General features: G+C 48.9%; 1 protein-coding gene across 1 annotated transcript; it reads left to right on the forward strand.

Annotated features, from left to right (window-relative positions):
- The first annotated feature begins 3,904 nt into the window (after nt 1–3,904).
- FGF6 (fibroblast growth factor 6) lies at nt 3,905–15,547 on the forward strand. Its single transcript, XM_046010558.1, has 3 exons — nt 3,905–4,250; nt 5,211–5,314; nt 15,371–15,547. The coding sequence occupies exons 1-3, from the start codon at nt 3,905–3,907 to the stop codon at nt 15,545–15,547; spliced, it is 627 nt and encodes a 208-aa protein (XP_045866514.1).
- Nucleotides 15,548–15,794: the final 247 nt, after the last annotated feature.

Here is a 15,794-nt window from a genome sequence, read left to right on the forward strand (position 1 = left end):
TTTGGATCATAACGGAGTCCTACTTACATGGGGGAGACCCGGAAAAATTGAGTTCCACTGGGAAAGAACAAAGTATGGATTCCTCCACCAACTAGCCAGCAAGACAGCACCTGACTTCTCTGGCAGAAGCTGAAGACCTTTGCTCTGGTCCAACTTTCTCTCTTAAATCCTCCCACTTGTAACGAGTTTTATGAACCCTAAGTACCTCTTTTGCTCAGCTCAAAGGCAGGGTTCTTCTTAATCCTTCCCCCTCTGCACATGCCCATGTCATATCTGCCAAGCAAACCTGACCCTAAAACACCAGGGGTAGGCACACAGGTGCCTGTCTGAGCAGGAGAGCAAGAGGGAAGGGGAGGCAAAGGGAGGTGGCCAGGCCCCTTGCCAAAGGAGCTCAAAGAAAGCCCGAGACAGAAGAGATAAAGATACTAAACACAAATAGCTATTCTATTTTCGACCTTACAATTTTTTGTATTTTCCAAATTATCTATAGAAAGAGGCAAATATTACTTTTTTCAAAGCCAAATGAGAAAAATACGAATGAACACGACTTTTCACAGTCAACAGGAGCTGGATATGCTGTCCCTTAGGGTCACTCTGCGGAGCTCGAGCTTTATTATGTAACACACAAGAGTCCTAGAAAGCCACCTGCTCGGTGTTACAGAAGTGGTTCCACTGTATAGGTGATGTGCCGAATTTGACTGAGCCGCACTGGGTGGTACCCCGCTCAGGGACAAAGACCCTGTCATGGAAGAAGACAGACATTAACATTGTTTCCCACTCACCTCCAGTAACTCTTGGCTCATCCAAAGAGAGTGATTGACAACCCCAAAGGCTGCTGAGCAACTATTCGAAACAGGGGTCCACCGAGAGGCCTCCCCCACCTGTTACTCTTTTCTCTATCACTTCACATCCATAGGGGTCCCTAAGCCCCAAGAGAAGGGTCAAGTGCAAATCTGGTAAACCAAGAAGCCCGAGCAGTTGTCAACTTAATTAGCCTTCAGGAGAAATATATGGATATATGAGCACAGCGGAGTTGCTATAGAGAAAAGCCCAGGAGGCACATTTAGAACAGGGCCTCATCACATCACCCGATAAAAATAAGACTCGGGCTTTTTAATAGAATGAATTACTTAAGTTTTATATTTAACAGGGACGACACCAAGGCTATTACTGGTTTTCAGAATATTTTAGGAATCTAGACTGCCTGCTTTGGCAAATGTTAACAGCCATCCCAACATATGCTCTGGTGGCCAGGAATTAAGAACTGGAAGCCCATATGTCTCTCTCCCACCCCCTGAGATGAGAGAGGGTCCTTCTCCCTTTGGGTTTGTCCTCTCTCAATTGGGTGAGAGATTTTCAAAGTGTTTGAGATAAAGAACCGGAGGAGAGCTCTATTGTGCTTTGCACACGGCTGTTCGCATATATCATTGCTAATCTCTATCACGGGCTTATGAAGTGAAGATCTCATTTTGCAGATGAAAATAATGAGGCTCAGAGAGGTTCAAAATTTTTGCAAGGTCACAGCACTCACCAATAGTGGAATTGGGACTCAGAATCAGGTGTCCTCCATTCAAAAACCCATTGCCTTAAAAGACACCGCCCAGGGCGCCTGGGTGGCTCAGTTGGTTAGGGCCTCTGCCTTCGGCTCGGGTCATGATCCCAGGGTCCTGGGATCGGGCCCCGCATTGGGCTCTCTGCTCTGTGGGGAGCCTGCTTCTTCCTCTCTCTCTTCCTCTCTCTCTGCCTGCCTCTCTACCTAGTTGTGATTTCTCTCTGTCAAATAAATAAAATATTAAAAAAAAAAAAAAGACACCGCCCACAATCTCTGCACACAAAAGAATCTGGGAGGGAGGGAGTCTAAAGAGATTTACCATTTTTACTGAAATCTGGTGTGGACCTTGTTAGAGTTCAATCTCTCCTCTGAGGCAGTCCCAAAGTGGATGTGTGCCAAGAATCCCACAGTGATGATGATGAGCGCCTTTCCAAGTATCCAAGGCAAGTGTTCATTTCAGACTGACTTTTTACCATCCAGCACGCTTCTGGGATGCCTCTTCCCTACGTCAGCACAGCAAGCATAATTAAGACAATAGTCCAAACTGATCGTCAGTAAGAAGACGTCTCCACTGCTCTTGCATATGTGAAAACTTAAATATATGAAATCAAGTGAAGGTCATGTTTTTGTCTTTTGATTATTCATGATTCTCCTACTTTGCAGAGATTCTTTTGTGTGATTTTCCAACAAAAGCCTACACAGTAGACTCAATCTGTCCCCACAGGTGCCAGTCATTCACAGTTTTGGGGAAACCAGGGTGTTGGTGACAGTGAGGCTGGACACAAGGTAGTGGATGTGCCAGGGAGGGACAAGACGGTCGGGAAACTGGGGGGCCTGGTGGGGAGTGGATCCTAAGCAGAAGTACATGTATCCCTCCCCATTAATTTGACCAGCGGAGGATAATAGCAGAAGATGCCAGGGTTTCAGGGGATCTGAGAGAACATAACAAGGGCAAGACTGAAATGCATGGCCTGACAGAAATTCTAAGCAAAGCATCAATCCAAATGAACAGGGCAGAAAGGCAGAAGGCAGGTAGAAGTACAGACCAAAGGCTTGACCCAGACCAGAGCAATAGGCTTGGAAGCAGAGGGGAGGGAATCGTGTCTCAGAAGAATCCCTAAGCAGTGGGATTCGTCCTAGGAGCTTTCTCCAAGCTACCCATAACCTCCAGTCTGTGTGTGGAGGTGAATCATTTGTGCTATTGAAATAATCCTATGGTGTACTCTTAGCATTGAATGAGCTCAGTAGAATCTGTGGGCCAGCCTGGTCATCTAACTTCTACTATAGGCAATCCTGTGAGGGGTTATAAGCACAGGTTTTGGATTCAGGCCACTTGTTAGCTATGGTAACTCAGGCCAGTCACTTGGGCTTTCTACACCTTAGCATCTTATAAAATGGGAAAGCTATGAGTCAGATGCCAAGAATGAGCCCAAGTAGGAAAATGGCCAGTGGACTCTGTCAAGGGCCAGCACAACTTCCATCTCATTGGTTGGGTGAAGGCCATGGCCAGAAGAAGTCTGACCCTAGCCCTCTCTTCCTCGACAGTCCTAAATCTCCTTAGACCACCTCCCCACTCCCCCCCGCCCACCAAATCTCTGTTCTCTCCTGTTAAAAGGGCTCAGTCTTTCGGTGTCCCCCAAAGCTTACCTTGGCATGAGTTACCATGAGCTCTTTCCATGAAAAGGTCTCTAGTGTAGCTCAAAGGCCACGGTCATCACCTGCCACCAAGCTTTCCCTATCACCATCTTTACCCTTTGCCCTCTAAATAAGGAAGTCAGCGGCACTGCCAGGCCAAGAACTTTTGCCCAGTTTGGGTTCTGGGTGGCCCCCTGCCTCCCTCTCCCCTGGGCCCTCAGCCAAATCCTCCCTCCCTCAGAGATGCTCCCTGCTCACTTCATTCCTGCCTCATAGCTGGAATGACAGTGGCTCCCAGAATCCCTAGGGTGTGGGGAGGGTGATGGGGGTCTGGGGAGCCAGCCAGGCCCAGGAGCAGGTTAATGTTACAGCCCTGGATAAGCGAGCTGGGCCAGTTGACGTCAGGGTGATGATGGGTGGAGGGGAGGGCCAGTCTGCTGAACTATAAAGATAGGTCAAATCAAATATAATCAACTCGGGACAGAGCAAGCGGGCGAGCTAGACGCCGTCCCCAAGCCATGGTCCCTACCAGCCGCGGCTCAGCCTGGGTCCCTCTGCTCCCGACCCGAGTGCCCAAAGCAGGCTTTGGTTTCATGTCAGCAGCCTTCATCTGCCTTCCAAAAATAAGCCCCTGCCGCCATGCTGAGGGGAGAAAAACAAGAAGGGCGGTATTTTTAGGGCCATTAATTCTGACCACGTGCCTGAGAGGCAAGGTGGATGGCCCTGGGACAGAGGCTGTTCATCACTATGTCCCGGGGAGCAGGACGTCTTCAGGGCACGCTGCGGGCTCTCATCTTCCTAGGCGTCCTAGTGGGCATGGTGGTGCCCTCGCCTGCAGGCACCCGCGCCAACAGCACGCTGCTGGACTCCAGGGGCTGGGGCACCCTGCTGTCAAGGTCCCGAGCTGGGCTAGCTGGAGAGATTGCTGGGGTGAATTGGGAGAGTGGCTATTTGGTGGGGATCAAGAGGCAGAGGAGACTCTACTGCAACGTGGGCATCGGCTTTCACCTCCAGGTGCCCCCCGACGGCCGGATCAGCGGGACCCACGAGGAGAACCCCTACAGTGAGTGCCAGCTACGGCCAGTGGGGAAGCGGGGGTCTTGGGCTCAAGCAGGGCTAAAAGACAACGGGGACTTGCTCTGGTGCATGGGGTCTTATTGCAAAAGGGAGAGAAGTGTTACTCCCTGCTTGGATGCTCACAGGATAACTGTCTCCCCTAGACTCACTTGGACCGTGCCTGGTTGCAGGCTTGATATGCTAAGGTCTGAGCATTCTGGTGTCCTTTGCCATCACCCCATGGGGCCCCGGTGGCACTAATTACTTCAGCATTATAGGCACATCTATGGCCTGGACGACCACCAGAAACCATCAGCAGGGAAGCCCTAAGGCATGGGTGGTGAGAATGAATGAGGGGACTGGGACCAGGTTAGACTCAAGCTGATTTTTACTTAGCTTCCCTCTTTGAGAAGGAAAGGCAAGTGATTTGCAAAATTTCCTGCTGAAGCACATCTTTCTTTTATATTCCAACCTGCCTTCTCTGTCCTCAGGCTCCTTGTCCTGGGGTTGCTGCATAGATAGAGTCGCCCATTCAAGAGGGGACAGGAGCTGCAGGATCCAGGCAATCCATCAGCCTCTGTGTGGCTACAGTGTTTGCAAGTTGAGATGAGCTGAGATTTGTTAAACATGTGGAGAATCAACTTTATGAAAAAATTCCTCTGCATTCATTTTTCTACCCCAGGCCAGGACCTCACGTGATTAAGTCAGAAAGTTAATCTTACGTAGCTATGCTGTAAGCCTTGGATCTGGTGTCAGAACCCCCCCCCCCCAACCCCTTGTGGAGCTGGATCTTTGACAGTATAGTGGCAAGACTGGCCGAGTCCAAAGTGAGATCAGGGATACAGGGTCTGGCTTTCTAGGAGCCGGGGACGGGCTTAGATGTCCTTGTGGCATCACCTCTAGTTTGACATCCCATGCTGCTCCGCACAAGCCTTGGGTAACGTGCCCCCCCCCCTTTCTTTGTCAGGCCTGCTGGAGATTTCCACAGTGGAGCGGGGTGTGGTGAGTCTCTTTGGAGTGAAAAGTGCCCTCTTCATTGCCATGAACAGTAAAGGGAGATTATACACAACGGTGAGTCTGTTGGGCTGGGGGAGCTCCAGCTTAGGGGAGCAACCTCCAGCTGTGAGGGCTGCAGCTTACACAGCTGAAGAAAATACTAGAAAAGCTCTGAGTAGAAAAGTGTCTATCTGTCTAGAACAAGAAGGAGGGGCCCGTAGCAGTAACCCGCCTTGCTTCACAGTTAATTTGCGTCTGCTCTGGGCCATGTTTTTCCTGACCCTTTCATTGTTTATAATTAAATAGGAATCATGGCTCAGGAGGCTACTGGTTCTGAAGGAGAACTGGACACTGGCATAAAGCTGTCATCCAGGCTCACGGTTGGGTTTGATCCCCTGAACTGGAGGGGCCCAGAGAAGCAAGGCTCTTTGAGGTTGGGGTGCTGTTCTGCAAGAACTGCCCCCTCGGAGAGGCACCCCCACCTACGGTCCAGCACACCTTCATCAGGGTGTTGAAATTTTACTTTAAGGTTTTAAGTCCTCTGACCACTGATCCCAGAGGCTAGAGAAACATCCTCAGCCCACCCTCTGGGCTGACACCCCACCGCTAGTCCCCTCCCCATCACAGATCACCCCTGGGAGGGCGAATGCTAGTCCTTTGGTTAACCTAGCCAACTTCTAAGCATATATACCTAAATCTCTGCTCTCTTTGACCTCCTGAGCCCTGGGGCTCTCCTCCCATGATTCAGCTTATTCCAAAATATGGCCTGGGAAAACATCCCTGTGAAGTTGAAGAAACTGGGAGTTCTTTCGACAGAAATAAGAAGGCTAAAAAGGTAGACCTCTGAGCAATTGTCAAGGAATACCAGAGTTATTTATGGGAAGGGCGTGGAGTGCTGTTCTACCTCTCCTTGGAGACAGACTGAGCATCAGGAAGTGAGCAGAGAGATCTTGGGTTGGTGTTGGGTTCTGAGGAAGCTTTCCCTACAGAGGGGGTCTGCTCCCCACCCAAAGGGGGTGCTCAGGTGGCCTCTTCCGTGTGATCTTTAGTGCTGACTCTATGTCTGGGTCAGTTTGCATGGAGACAAGGCATGGATTAAAAGTGGGTGTCTGGAGTAAGGGGAAGAACTGGACGGTAGGTGACACCAGGAACCAGAACTCGGGCCCCAGTCTCTATACCACGGGCCCTTCTGCTGCAGGTGTGACACGCATTACCTGCAGAGCCCGGAGGCAGGTCCACACACAGCCCTGACTGGACATGAGACCTTGGAAACCTTGGAAAGTCCTGTCTGTAAAGGGAGGATAAAGATCACACACATCTCCCGGGGCTGCTGGGGGATGATGCTTGGAAAGCCCTCCGCAGGGTGCCCGACAAACGCTAGGTGCTCAGTATGGGGCGGCTATTACATTATCTAAGGAGGGCAAGGCACCCCACTCGGAGGCTGTGCACCCCGCTTTCCTAGAGGTGAGGCAGGGAAGACCTTTTGCATCCACGGCATCTTGGTGTTCAAAGTGCAGATAGATGCCAGGGACCTCTATCAGAGATTCTTATCCAGCAGAGCTGGGATGGGTTTGTATGTTGTTTTTGAAGTTTCTCTGATATTTCTGAGGCACAGAAAGGGGTGGGGACTACCAGGCTACATGGTCTTTGGAGGGTTGGGCAGTAGAAACCTAGCATGAGCCTTGGAATTCCCGCTCTTTTTCTCAGACACCTGTGTGCGCAAAGGTGATGGAGAAGGGCAAAGGTTGCCTGGGACCAGCATAGCTGTGGGTGCAACAGGGCCCCTTCCTGTGGAGTGAGTCATCCCCTTCTCACCAGCCTGCACCGTACCTGGGATCCCACTGACTGGAAAGCCAGGAATGGAGGTTGTTGGCTGTGACACTGTCTGCAGGGGACCATTTATTTAGCAGGTAGATCTCCGAGAGGGAAACCCAGATGACAGAAGCCCTTCTCTAGTACTACTTTCTCCTTACCCAGAAGGAGGCTCAACTCTGAGGCAGGGAATGGGCATAAATACAGGAGCATTTATCCACTTCCCCCTTGAAATGTGGGGCCCTGGCAAGAGAACCTACATGAGATTCCAAACTCAGAGCTTTAATCACAGTCAGAGAAAGTACTGCAGGGGCACCTGGGTGGCTTAGCCGCTTAAACGTCCAACTCTTGATCGCAGCTCAGGTTTTGATCTCAGGATCGTGAGTTCAAGCCCCACATCAGGAAGAAAGATGTAAGGAAAGGAAAGGAAAGGAATGGAAGAAAGAAAAGACAAGAAAGAAAACATTTAGAAATCACTGCAAAGGGGTAAAGCATTGCGTAGCAAAAGGGAAGGAGCCATGCCTGAAGGTGGGCTGACTCCTGATGTAGGAGACACCCCTGCCCCAGCCACCAGGGCCCATGACTTCAAAGGGGGTCAAGTGGGCCCATTAACTGGAGGGTTCACTGAGTGAACAAGTCCAGGGAAAGGGGGGAGGCTGTCCTGAGGAAAGACCCATTTACTCTGCACACTCAACCCCTCCCCCATTTCCCAGGAGCATTGGGTCCAGGAACACCTTGTCTGAGGTGGGAGCTCAGCCCCCCTGGAGCCCAGGGCCAGGGTACAGAGAGTGGGGCTGGGAGAGGGTGTCTGGCCAAACTGTGCCCCAGGCCTGGGCAACCGACGTTTTGTGCGGCTGTGCACCAGATGCTCCGAAGCACCCTCTACCCCCTCCTGCTGCCCCTCGGGGGCCTGTTATCACAGTCTAAAAAAACAATTGCCAACTGATCCCTGGAGCCAGGAAGACTCCTGCTGGGTGATGATTTCATTCACACTATTTCCCTTAAGCCCCTAGAGCTGCCTCAGCATCCTGGGCTCAGCTGCTATAACCTGCAGCTAAATGAGATTTCTCTTGGGGGGAGGGGACCCATGCTGGGGTTGGGGACACAGGACAGCTCATGGTCAGAGAATAAGAGCCATGAAAAGCCGCCCAGGAAAAGTGGCCTCCTACCTGCCTCACCTCTAGGAAAGCTGGGTGCACAGCCTCAGGGCGGGGTACCTCGATCTTCTTAGATAATAGCCCTCCCATACTGAGCACCTAGTGTTTGTCGGGGACACTGCAGAGGGCTTTCCAAGCATTATCCTCCAGCAGCCCCGGGAGGTGTGTGTGGTCTTTATCCTCCCTTTACAGACAGGACTTTCCAAGGTTTCCAAGGTCTCATGTCCAGTCAGGGCTGTGTGTGGACCTGCCTCCGGGCTCTGCAGGTCATGGACGGGAAGTCCACAGTCAAGCACACTGACAGTAGACCGGGACCCAAGTCCTAGCCCCTATCCCGTCTACCTTCCAGTACTCTCTCATTTGGGGCAAAATCACTGACCTTCTCTGGGCCTGGACCTCTGCTCTCTGAGTGTAGCCAGAGGCAGAAATCAGTGAATTCCAATTGCCTTCATCCTTTTAAAAGTAAACTGGAAAAAAAATCAAAGATCTCCACCTGACAATGTTCTATGAGAATCCTTTGGCCAAGAAAAATGTACACAGACAACAAGCTAGTACGAATTGAGTTATGCTGTGAAGCGATTTTAGTTTTACTAATTATAGCTGTGTCTACATCCTTCTCATCAATAGTACTATGACAGCGTGCAAAACACGGTGTTTGTTTCACCCATCAAAGCCTTTGATTATTCTCTCGGGCATTACTTTGGGACAGTGGAGGACCAAGCCATGTCCTCATTCAGCAGCAAAGCTCAGAGAACAGATTCCTGAGGGGACATGTTGGCTCCAGGGGAAGAACTAGGGGCTGGGACCTCAGAGCCCTGCAGACAACTCTCCCCAGCTCACTGCTTGCCTGCTACAAAAGGCTATACCACAGGGCACCTGGGTGGCTCAGTAGGTTAAGCCTCTGCCTTCTGCTCAGGTCATGATCTCAGGGTCCTGGGATCGAGCCCCACATTGGGCTCTCCACTCAGCAGGGAGCCTGCTTCCCCCTCTCTCTCTGCCTGCCTCTCTGCCTGCTTATGATCTCTCTCTCTGTCAAATAAGTAAATAAAATCTTAAAAAAAAAAAAGTCTACCCCAGAATGAGAGAATGATGTGCCTGCTGAAAACCTTTCAAACACTGTAAACTGACAATGCAATTGTGTGTTACCAAAAAAAAAAAAAAAAAAAAAAAAAAAAAAGGCAGGTGCAATAGACAGGCTTCTTCAGGGCTGGGAGATGGTATTTCTCCATTTCCACTAAGGACAGATAAAGAAACAGTCAGGGGCTGCAGAAGAAAGGGTCTTAGAAAAAAGAGCCTTTTTTTTTCTCACTCCCCACCTCCTTAAATACGTCTTCCTTCAACCCCTCCCAGGCACACACACACAACCAGAGTAAGAGGGGCAGGTAGCCAAGGCAGCCCCGGGAAGAAGAACTTTAAAGACAAGCACCCACCCCCAACAGTCCAGGTGACTTAGCTCTGCCTTAAGACAAGAGGATGGTTGTCCTTCAGACTGTAAGGGGCATTTCTGCCAGAGGTGACATGCTGAAACAGCAGCCCTCTGCAAAACCCCTCTCCAAAATGCCCTTCTCCTTGTAAGGGCTGATCGCTTTGGAGTTTTGGTTCCTCATTAGACCTACATGGAATTTAAGACGTTGTCACGGTGGGGCCTGAGGCCCTCCCGGCCCAGGAAATGTGATCTGGTGGAATTATTTTCATTTGTTCAAGTAATAATATATGGTAGCTGCTTTTCTTAACACGGCGTTCACTTGGCACAAGTGCTTTTCTCACCAGATCCGAGCAGCCAGCACTCCCAGGCCATGAGAACCGGGGGCTCAGGATGCCAGAGGCACGGATTAATGGGCTGGGTCTGGATACCACATTGAGCATCAGTCTGGACAGTGAGAAAATCCTATTGGCCTGAAGCCTCGGCTGCTTCAAAGAGTTCAGGGAAATGGTCTTGGCTTCCTGCTGTCTGAACCCTAAGGATGGGTGGAGGAGTGCAGAAAGGGACAGGCAAGGGACAGAGAGGGCTCTGAAAGCAAACTTCATGTTTCACTGTAGATTTGTATACTATTCTGGGGAAGGCTGGAAATCTGAGCAAGGCTAGAGAAAAAGAACCAAATGGAAAGAAATGAAAGTAGGAAAATATTTTTGTGAAAGGAGAAGGAATTTGAGTAATCAGGAAGCGATGAGCAGAGCACAAAGCACAGTGCGAACAACCGCCATTGGGCATATTTAAAAATGTTTCAGGAGCCCCAGATGCTAGGAAAGACTGAATTCTTAATCCATTCATTCTAGAATGGAGAATATGGGCAGATGCCTTCAGAGTTTCCTGCCTGAATCACTCTGTCCATCTCCTTTCCCTTCCTCTCCCCACCACACACTGGCACCGGGGTTTGATTTCCTCTCTAGAGTTTGCAAACCACACTCAAAATCTGTCCTGTAAGCACCATCCAGATCAGAAATTCATTCTCCTGGAACTGACGGTGGGGTACTCTCCAGGGTCATATAAGTTACAACGGAGGGGAAAGTAGTGGGTAGCAGGGGCTGGACCGGACAAGAGCGGGGGGTACCTCCAGTTTCTGATAGAAATGTTTCCTTGGCTGTTTCCTGGCCCATCTTCTATCCTGAACTCCTTTCCTGCTTTCAACAATCTACTGACAAGACTAGGTAATATGTGAACATGGTGGGGCGGGGGTTGGAAGGAGAAGGTACAAAAGAACATGCCCTGGAAATTTAGTCCCTTTCTCACTGTCGTTTGAAGCCACTAGTATCTACCTCCCCAGTGAAAGACACTACCCGTCCTTGTGTGTTGCTCCAGGAAGAACCTGTATCCCTGTGAGTGTGCCCTCACTGTTAGCTTATAAACTCACATGGATAAGAGCACACTACACACCATTTCGAAGCTTGCCTCTTCACTTACTGATATGGCTTTGAGACCATTTCAAGTTCATGCACGTGGAGGTTCCGTATGTTTCATGACTCATAGTATTCAATTGTGGGACTCTGCCAGAACTGAACTAATCCTTACCTCCTAATAGATACTTTGTGGTTTTTGGTCTTTTACTATTATAGAAAATGTTGCAGCGAGTAACTCTTGTACCTGTGTGGGAGTGTGCCAGTAAGATAAATGCCTAGAAGAAGAATTAGTAGTCCTTTTTCATTCTAGAAGATATTGTCAAATTGCTCTGTATAGAGCTCATTACAATATAGACACCCACAGACGTTAAATGAGAATTCCTAGTCTTCGTGCTCTCACCAAGGAAAGAATATTATCAAGGGGCACCTGGGCGGCTCAGTCAGGTAAGCATCAGGGCTCTTGATTTTGGCTTGGGTCATGGTCTCCAGGTGTCGAGACAGAGACCCGAGTTAGGCTCCAAGCTTAGTGTGGAGACTGCTTGACATTCTCTCTCCTTCTCCTTCTCCCTCTGCCCCCCCCCCCACCTTGCTCACATGTTATCTCTTTCTCTAAAAAAGAAAGAATATTATCAAACATCTGACTTCTATTAATCAAACAATTTAAAAATATTATCTCACCATTATGACTTAGAATTCTCTTATTAGGTATATTTTCTCACGTTCAAATGTTAATTGTATTTCCTTTTCTGTGAATGGTCTGTTCATAAACACTGTCCATTTCTCAGTTAAAGGTTCTGCATATAGTAACAAAATTGTACTCCCTGACACATATACATTGCAACTATTTTTTTATTTTTTATTTTCATTTTATTGTTTTTTGTTATTTATTTATTTATTTTAAGTAGGCTCCACACCTGGCATGGAGCCCAGCATGAACTTACGACCCTGAGATCAAAACCTGAGTGAGAGTTGGAAGCTCAACTTCCTGAGCCACCCAGGCACCCCAACATGGCAACTATTTTTTATGCAACTATTTTTTAACTGAGTTTGCTATTTATATTTTTGAGGCAATTTTTTTTCCAGGCAGAAGTCAAATTTATTGGTTTTGCTTTTTTTATGGTGTCTAGTTTTCTGTGTCCTGCTCAAAAAGAGCTTCCCGACTCAAGATTATTGAAACACATTTTTTCTGGACTTTTAAGGCTCTCATTTTCGCATTTAAATCTAGTTCACAACAATTCACTAGTTGTAGAATTTATTGTAACATAAGGAATGAAATAACAAGTCAAACTTTATTACTATTATTATTACTAGATATTATCCAGTTGTTCCAACACCATCTTCTCTCTAGTGATTTGAAATGCTTTTATTTTATATTAATTTCAGATCCATTTTTATTTTTTTTAAATGTCAGGGAATGACATCTCTTTTTTTAAAAAAAAAAGATTTTATTTATTTATTTGACAGAGATCGCAAGTAGGCAGAGAGAGAGAGAGAGAGAGAGAGGAGGATGTGGGGCTTGATCCCAGGACCCTGGGATCATGACCTGAGCCGAAGGCAGAAGCTTAACCCACTGAGCCACTCAGATGCCCACCATTTTTATTTTATATTGACATGTATTTGGATCTACTTCTACTTCTGGACTCTATTTTGTTCATCGATCTGCAGCAGTCCTGTTTCTCTTTTTAGAAAGAGAGAGAGAATACGTGATGTCCATGTGCATGCGGGCAGGTGTGCAGTGGCAGAAAGAGAAGGAGCAAAAGAGAAAATCCCAAGCCGCCTGCATGCTCAGCACAGAGCCCCATGTGGGGCTCAATCCCAGGACCCTGAGATCATGACCTGAGCCGAAATCGACAGTCCAAAGCTTAATTGACTGAACCACCCAGGTGCCCCTGCACCAGACTTCTAATCAGTGTAGTTTTATTTCTCAGTTAAATTTACAGTCAATCCTGAGTGTACTTTCTCCTAGCGTTGTTGCTTCAGAGCTTTGCTCACCAACAATCTTAGCTCCCATGACTGGCCCTACACCCCATGCACAGGTAAAGAAACCACGGTCCAGAGAGGCCCCAAAGAGCAGTGCTGGAGCATCAGCCTCTGGGTATCCTCGTTCTGTGCTCTTCTCATACAGGCTCAAGGTCTCGAAGTCATTCGGTCCATAACCGCAGAGCTTAAAAGCAAAAATGTACCATAACCCACAGCAGGTTTTGCAGGAAGGGCGATCCAGGGTAAGACAGACTTTCTTGGCTTTTAATGTAAAGTAGTTCGTGATAGAGAAGAATTATAGTAATAACAATATTTTCTACTTCACTATGTGCCAGGTGTTATACCAACGACTTGCTGTATGTTATTTCAATTCACGCTCACTCCAGTTCTATGACATAATTATTCTTACTGTCCCCCAATGTACAGATGAGAGAACTGAGGTTAAGTCAGAGGAGGGAAGGTTAAACCACATGCCCCTGTTCACAGAGCTAAGTAAGAGGTAAACCATCATCGAGTACCCTCAAACTAGTGCACACCCATGCTCTGTACCTACTTTGATTAGTTTAATTCTCTCTGCCTTTGGGACAGTCCTTCCACAAATACTGAGCATCCATAATAAGGCTAGCTTGGGAAAATCCAAGCTCCCAGTGCGGTGCTAGGAAGTCAGCTGGTGTGGCTGGCTGAAGCTTTCATATTCATCCCAGGTAAATTAACACTTGTAGAAGCGCCTTTTAAACGATAAATGGGGGCTAGGGCTGTCTGGGGAAAGGAGGAAGGGACCAAGGGCAGGAGGCGAGTGTGCAGTTCCCTCCTTAGGCTGCACTGCTACTTGCTTACTCTCACACTGCATTGAAGGAGCCAGCCATGGAGTCGGAGGGGGAGGGGTATGCACCTGCCTTGCTGTTGCCCCTGTTAAATCACGGTCCATTCAGCGTCACATACCTGACAAGACACAGTCCTTGTCTTGGGCAACTTGGAGTCTATTGGCATAGAAGAAGCTGTCTCTGGGGATCACACACTCCTGTATGTGCTGCCTGAGAGGTGCAGGTGCACCCGAAGAGCGGTGGGGGTGGGGTGGGGGAGGGGTCTGGGAACCCAGTGAGCTAGCTCATCACCCTCCGTTCATAACAGGAAGAGGCTCTGGTCCATCCCCCGCCTCCGCCAGCCCAGGGTGCTCATAGTACGATTCCTTCAGAGAAGGTCAGATGACGCCTCTGGCACAGCCGGCCGGCCATTGAGTGGGCTTTTTATAGCCGATGGCCTCAGTCAGCAGGAAGGAGTCAGAAATTACATCCCACCTCTCTCTTTTTGTTTCATTCTGTACTTCTTTCGAGCCTGGATCCCAGATCTCCTGGCTCTCATCTTGCTCTTTCTTCCTCTAGAGCCCACAGAGCCATTCCCTGTCCAATGCTCAGAAATCTCCCCAGCCTCGCTCAGCCATGGGCCCAGAGGCCTGGGGAGGAAGGGTCCTCTTTTCTAGGAGTAAAGGAGGACATGGGTGATGTAGCAGGAATGAACTTGTTGATGTGTGACAGGAAGTTCAGCGTTCATTTTCTGAACAGATGGTCCACACACGCTTCGTTACCAAATTAGCACTGAAGGGGCTGATTTATCACTGGCCCCAGACTCCACGGCACCACCTGCCACAGAGGGAACCAGGTTCTCTTCCCCATAAAAATGGCTGCCCCTCACCATTTCTGTTCCCAGACTTGCCATGAATGTCAAGGAGGCACCGGGCATCTTCTGGGTTCAAAGTCAAAACCAAGAAGGAACCTCTTTAAGGGGTTGCAAACCTAGGGCATAACCTGGGAAAGACAGAGTGAGGGGACACCAGGGGAAAGAAGAAATGGTTAACATAGTCAACAGGCAGTGTTGGCAAAGACCTGCAGAAAAGGGAACAAAGTCTGAGAGGGAGATCCTGCCCAAGGTCACACAGCTAGAAAGCAGGGAAGCTACTAAGTGGAGCCCGGGCTCCCAGTCCTGCTCCACTAGACCACCTCTCACAGTGGACATGAGAAAACAGCCTATTGTATCCTTTTCTGAATGGAATCAATTATCAGCGAGGTGCTAAGTGGAGAGCACCCTGAACTGAAAGTCAGGAGACCCACCCGCTGTGATACAGACCATCTATGTCCCTGGACCTTGGTTTCCTCATCCTAAAGGAGGGAACGTGAGAAGGACCCAACAGCTCAGAAGTCTCTGAGCTTCCATGATCCAGTTCACCTAGGATGGCTCAGAATCCCTGCTGGTTGTCTTACAGAGAGGAGGGGAGGCACACCCGGTAGGGGCCCCGTTACACCTCATTTGTAACTGAGCCTCTGCTGTTTGTCCATTTCTTTGGCAGCCCAGCTTCCAAGAGGAATGCAAGTTCAGAGAAACCCTCCTGCCCAACAATTACAATGCCTACGAGTCAGACCTGTACCGAGGGACCTACATCGCACTGAGCAAATACGGACGGGTAAAGCGGGGCAACAAGGTGTCCCCCATCATGACTGTCACTCATTTCCTTCCCAGGATATAAGGACCCAGAAAGGAGGCTTTCAGATTGAAAGCAACATCTTTTGTATCGGAATTTTGCACAAATGAACAATCTCCCTTGCCTCCCATGACTCCTGAGTCAGGCTTCTCTTCTGCTTGGGGAGAAGCCATACCAGACCCTATGGTGTGTAACCAACCCAAGAGAGTGCTTGCAACCAACATCCTAGAATGGCGATGGATACATGCTCTGAATTCAAGTGAGGGAAGAAGCTACACGGGGCATGTGACCA

Source organism: Meles meles, chromosome 7 (genome assembly GCF_922984935.1).
Source record: "Meles meles chromosome 7, mMelMel3.1 paternal haplotype, whole genome shotgun sequence".
Lineage (NCBI taxonomy): Eukaryota > Metazoa > Chordata > Mammalia > Carnivora > Mustelidae > Meles > Meles meles.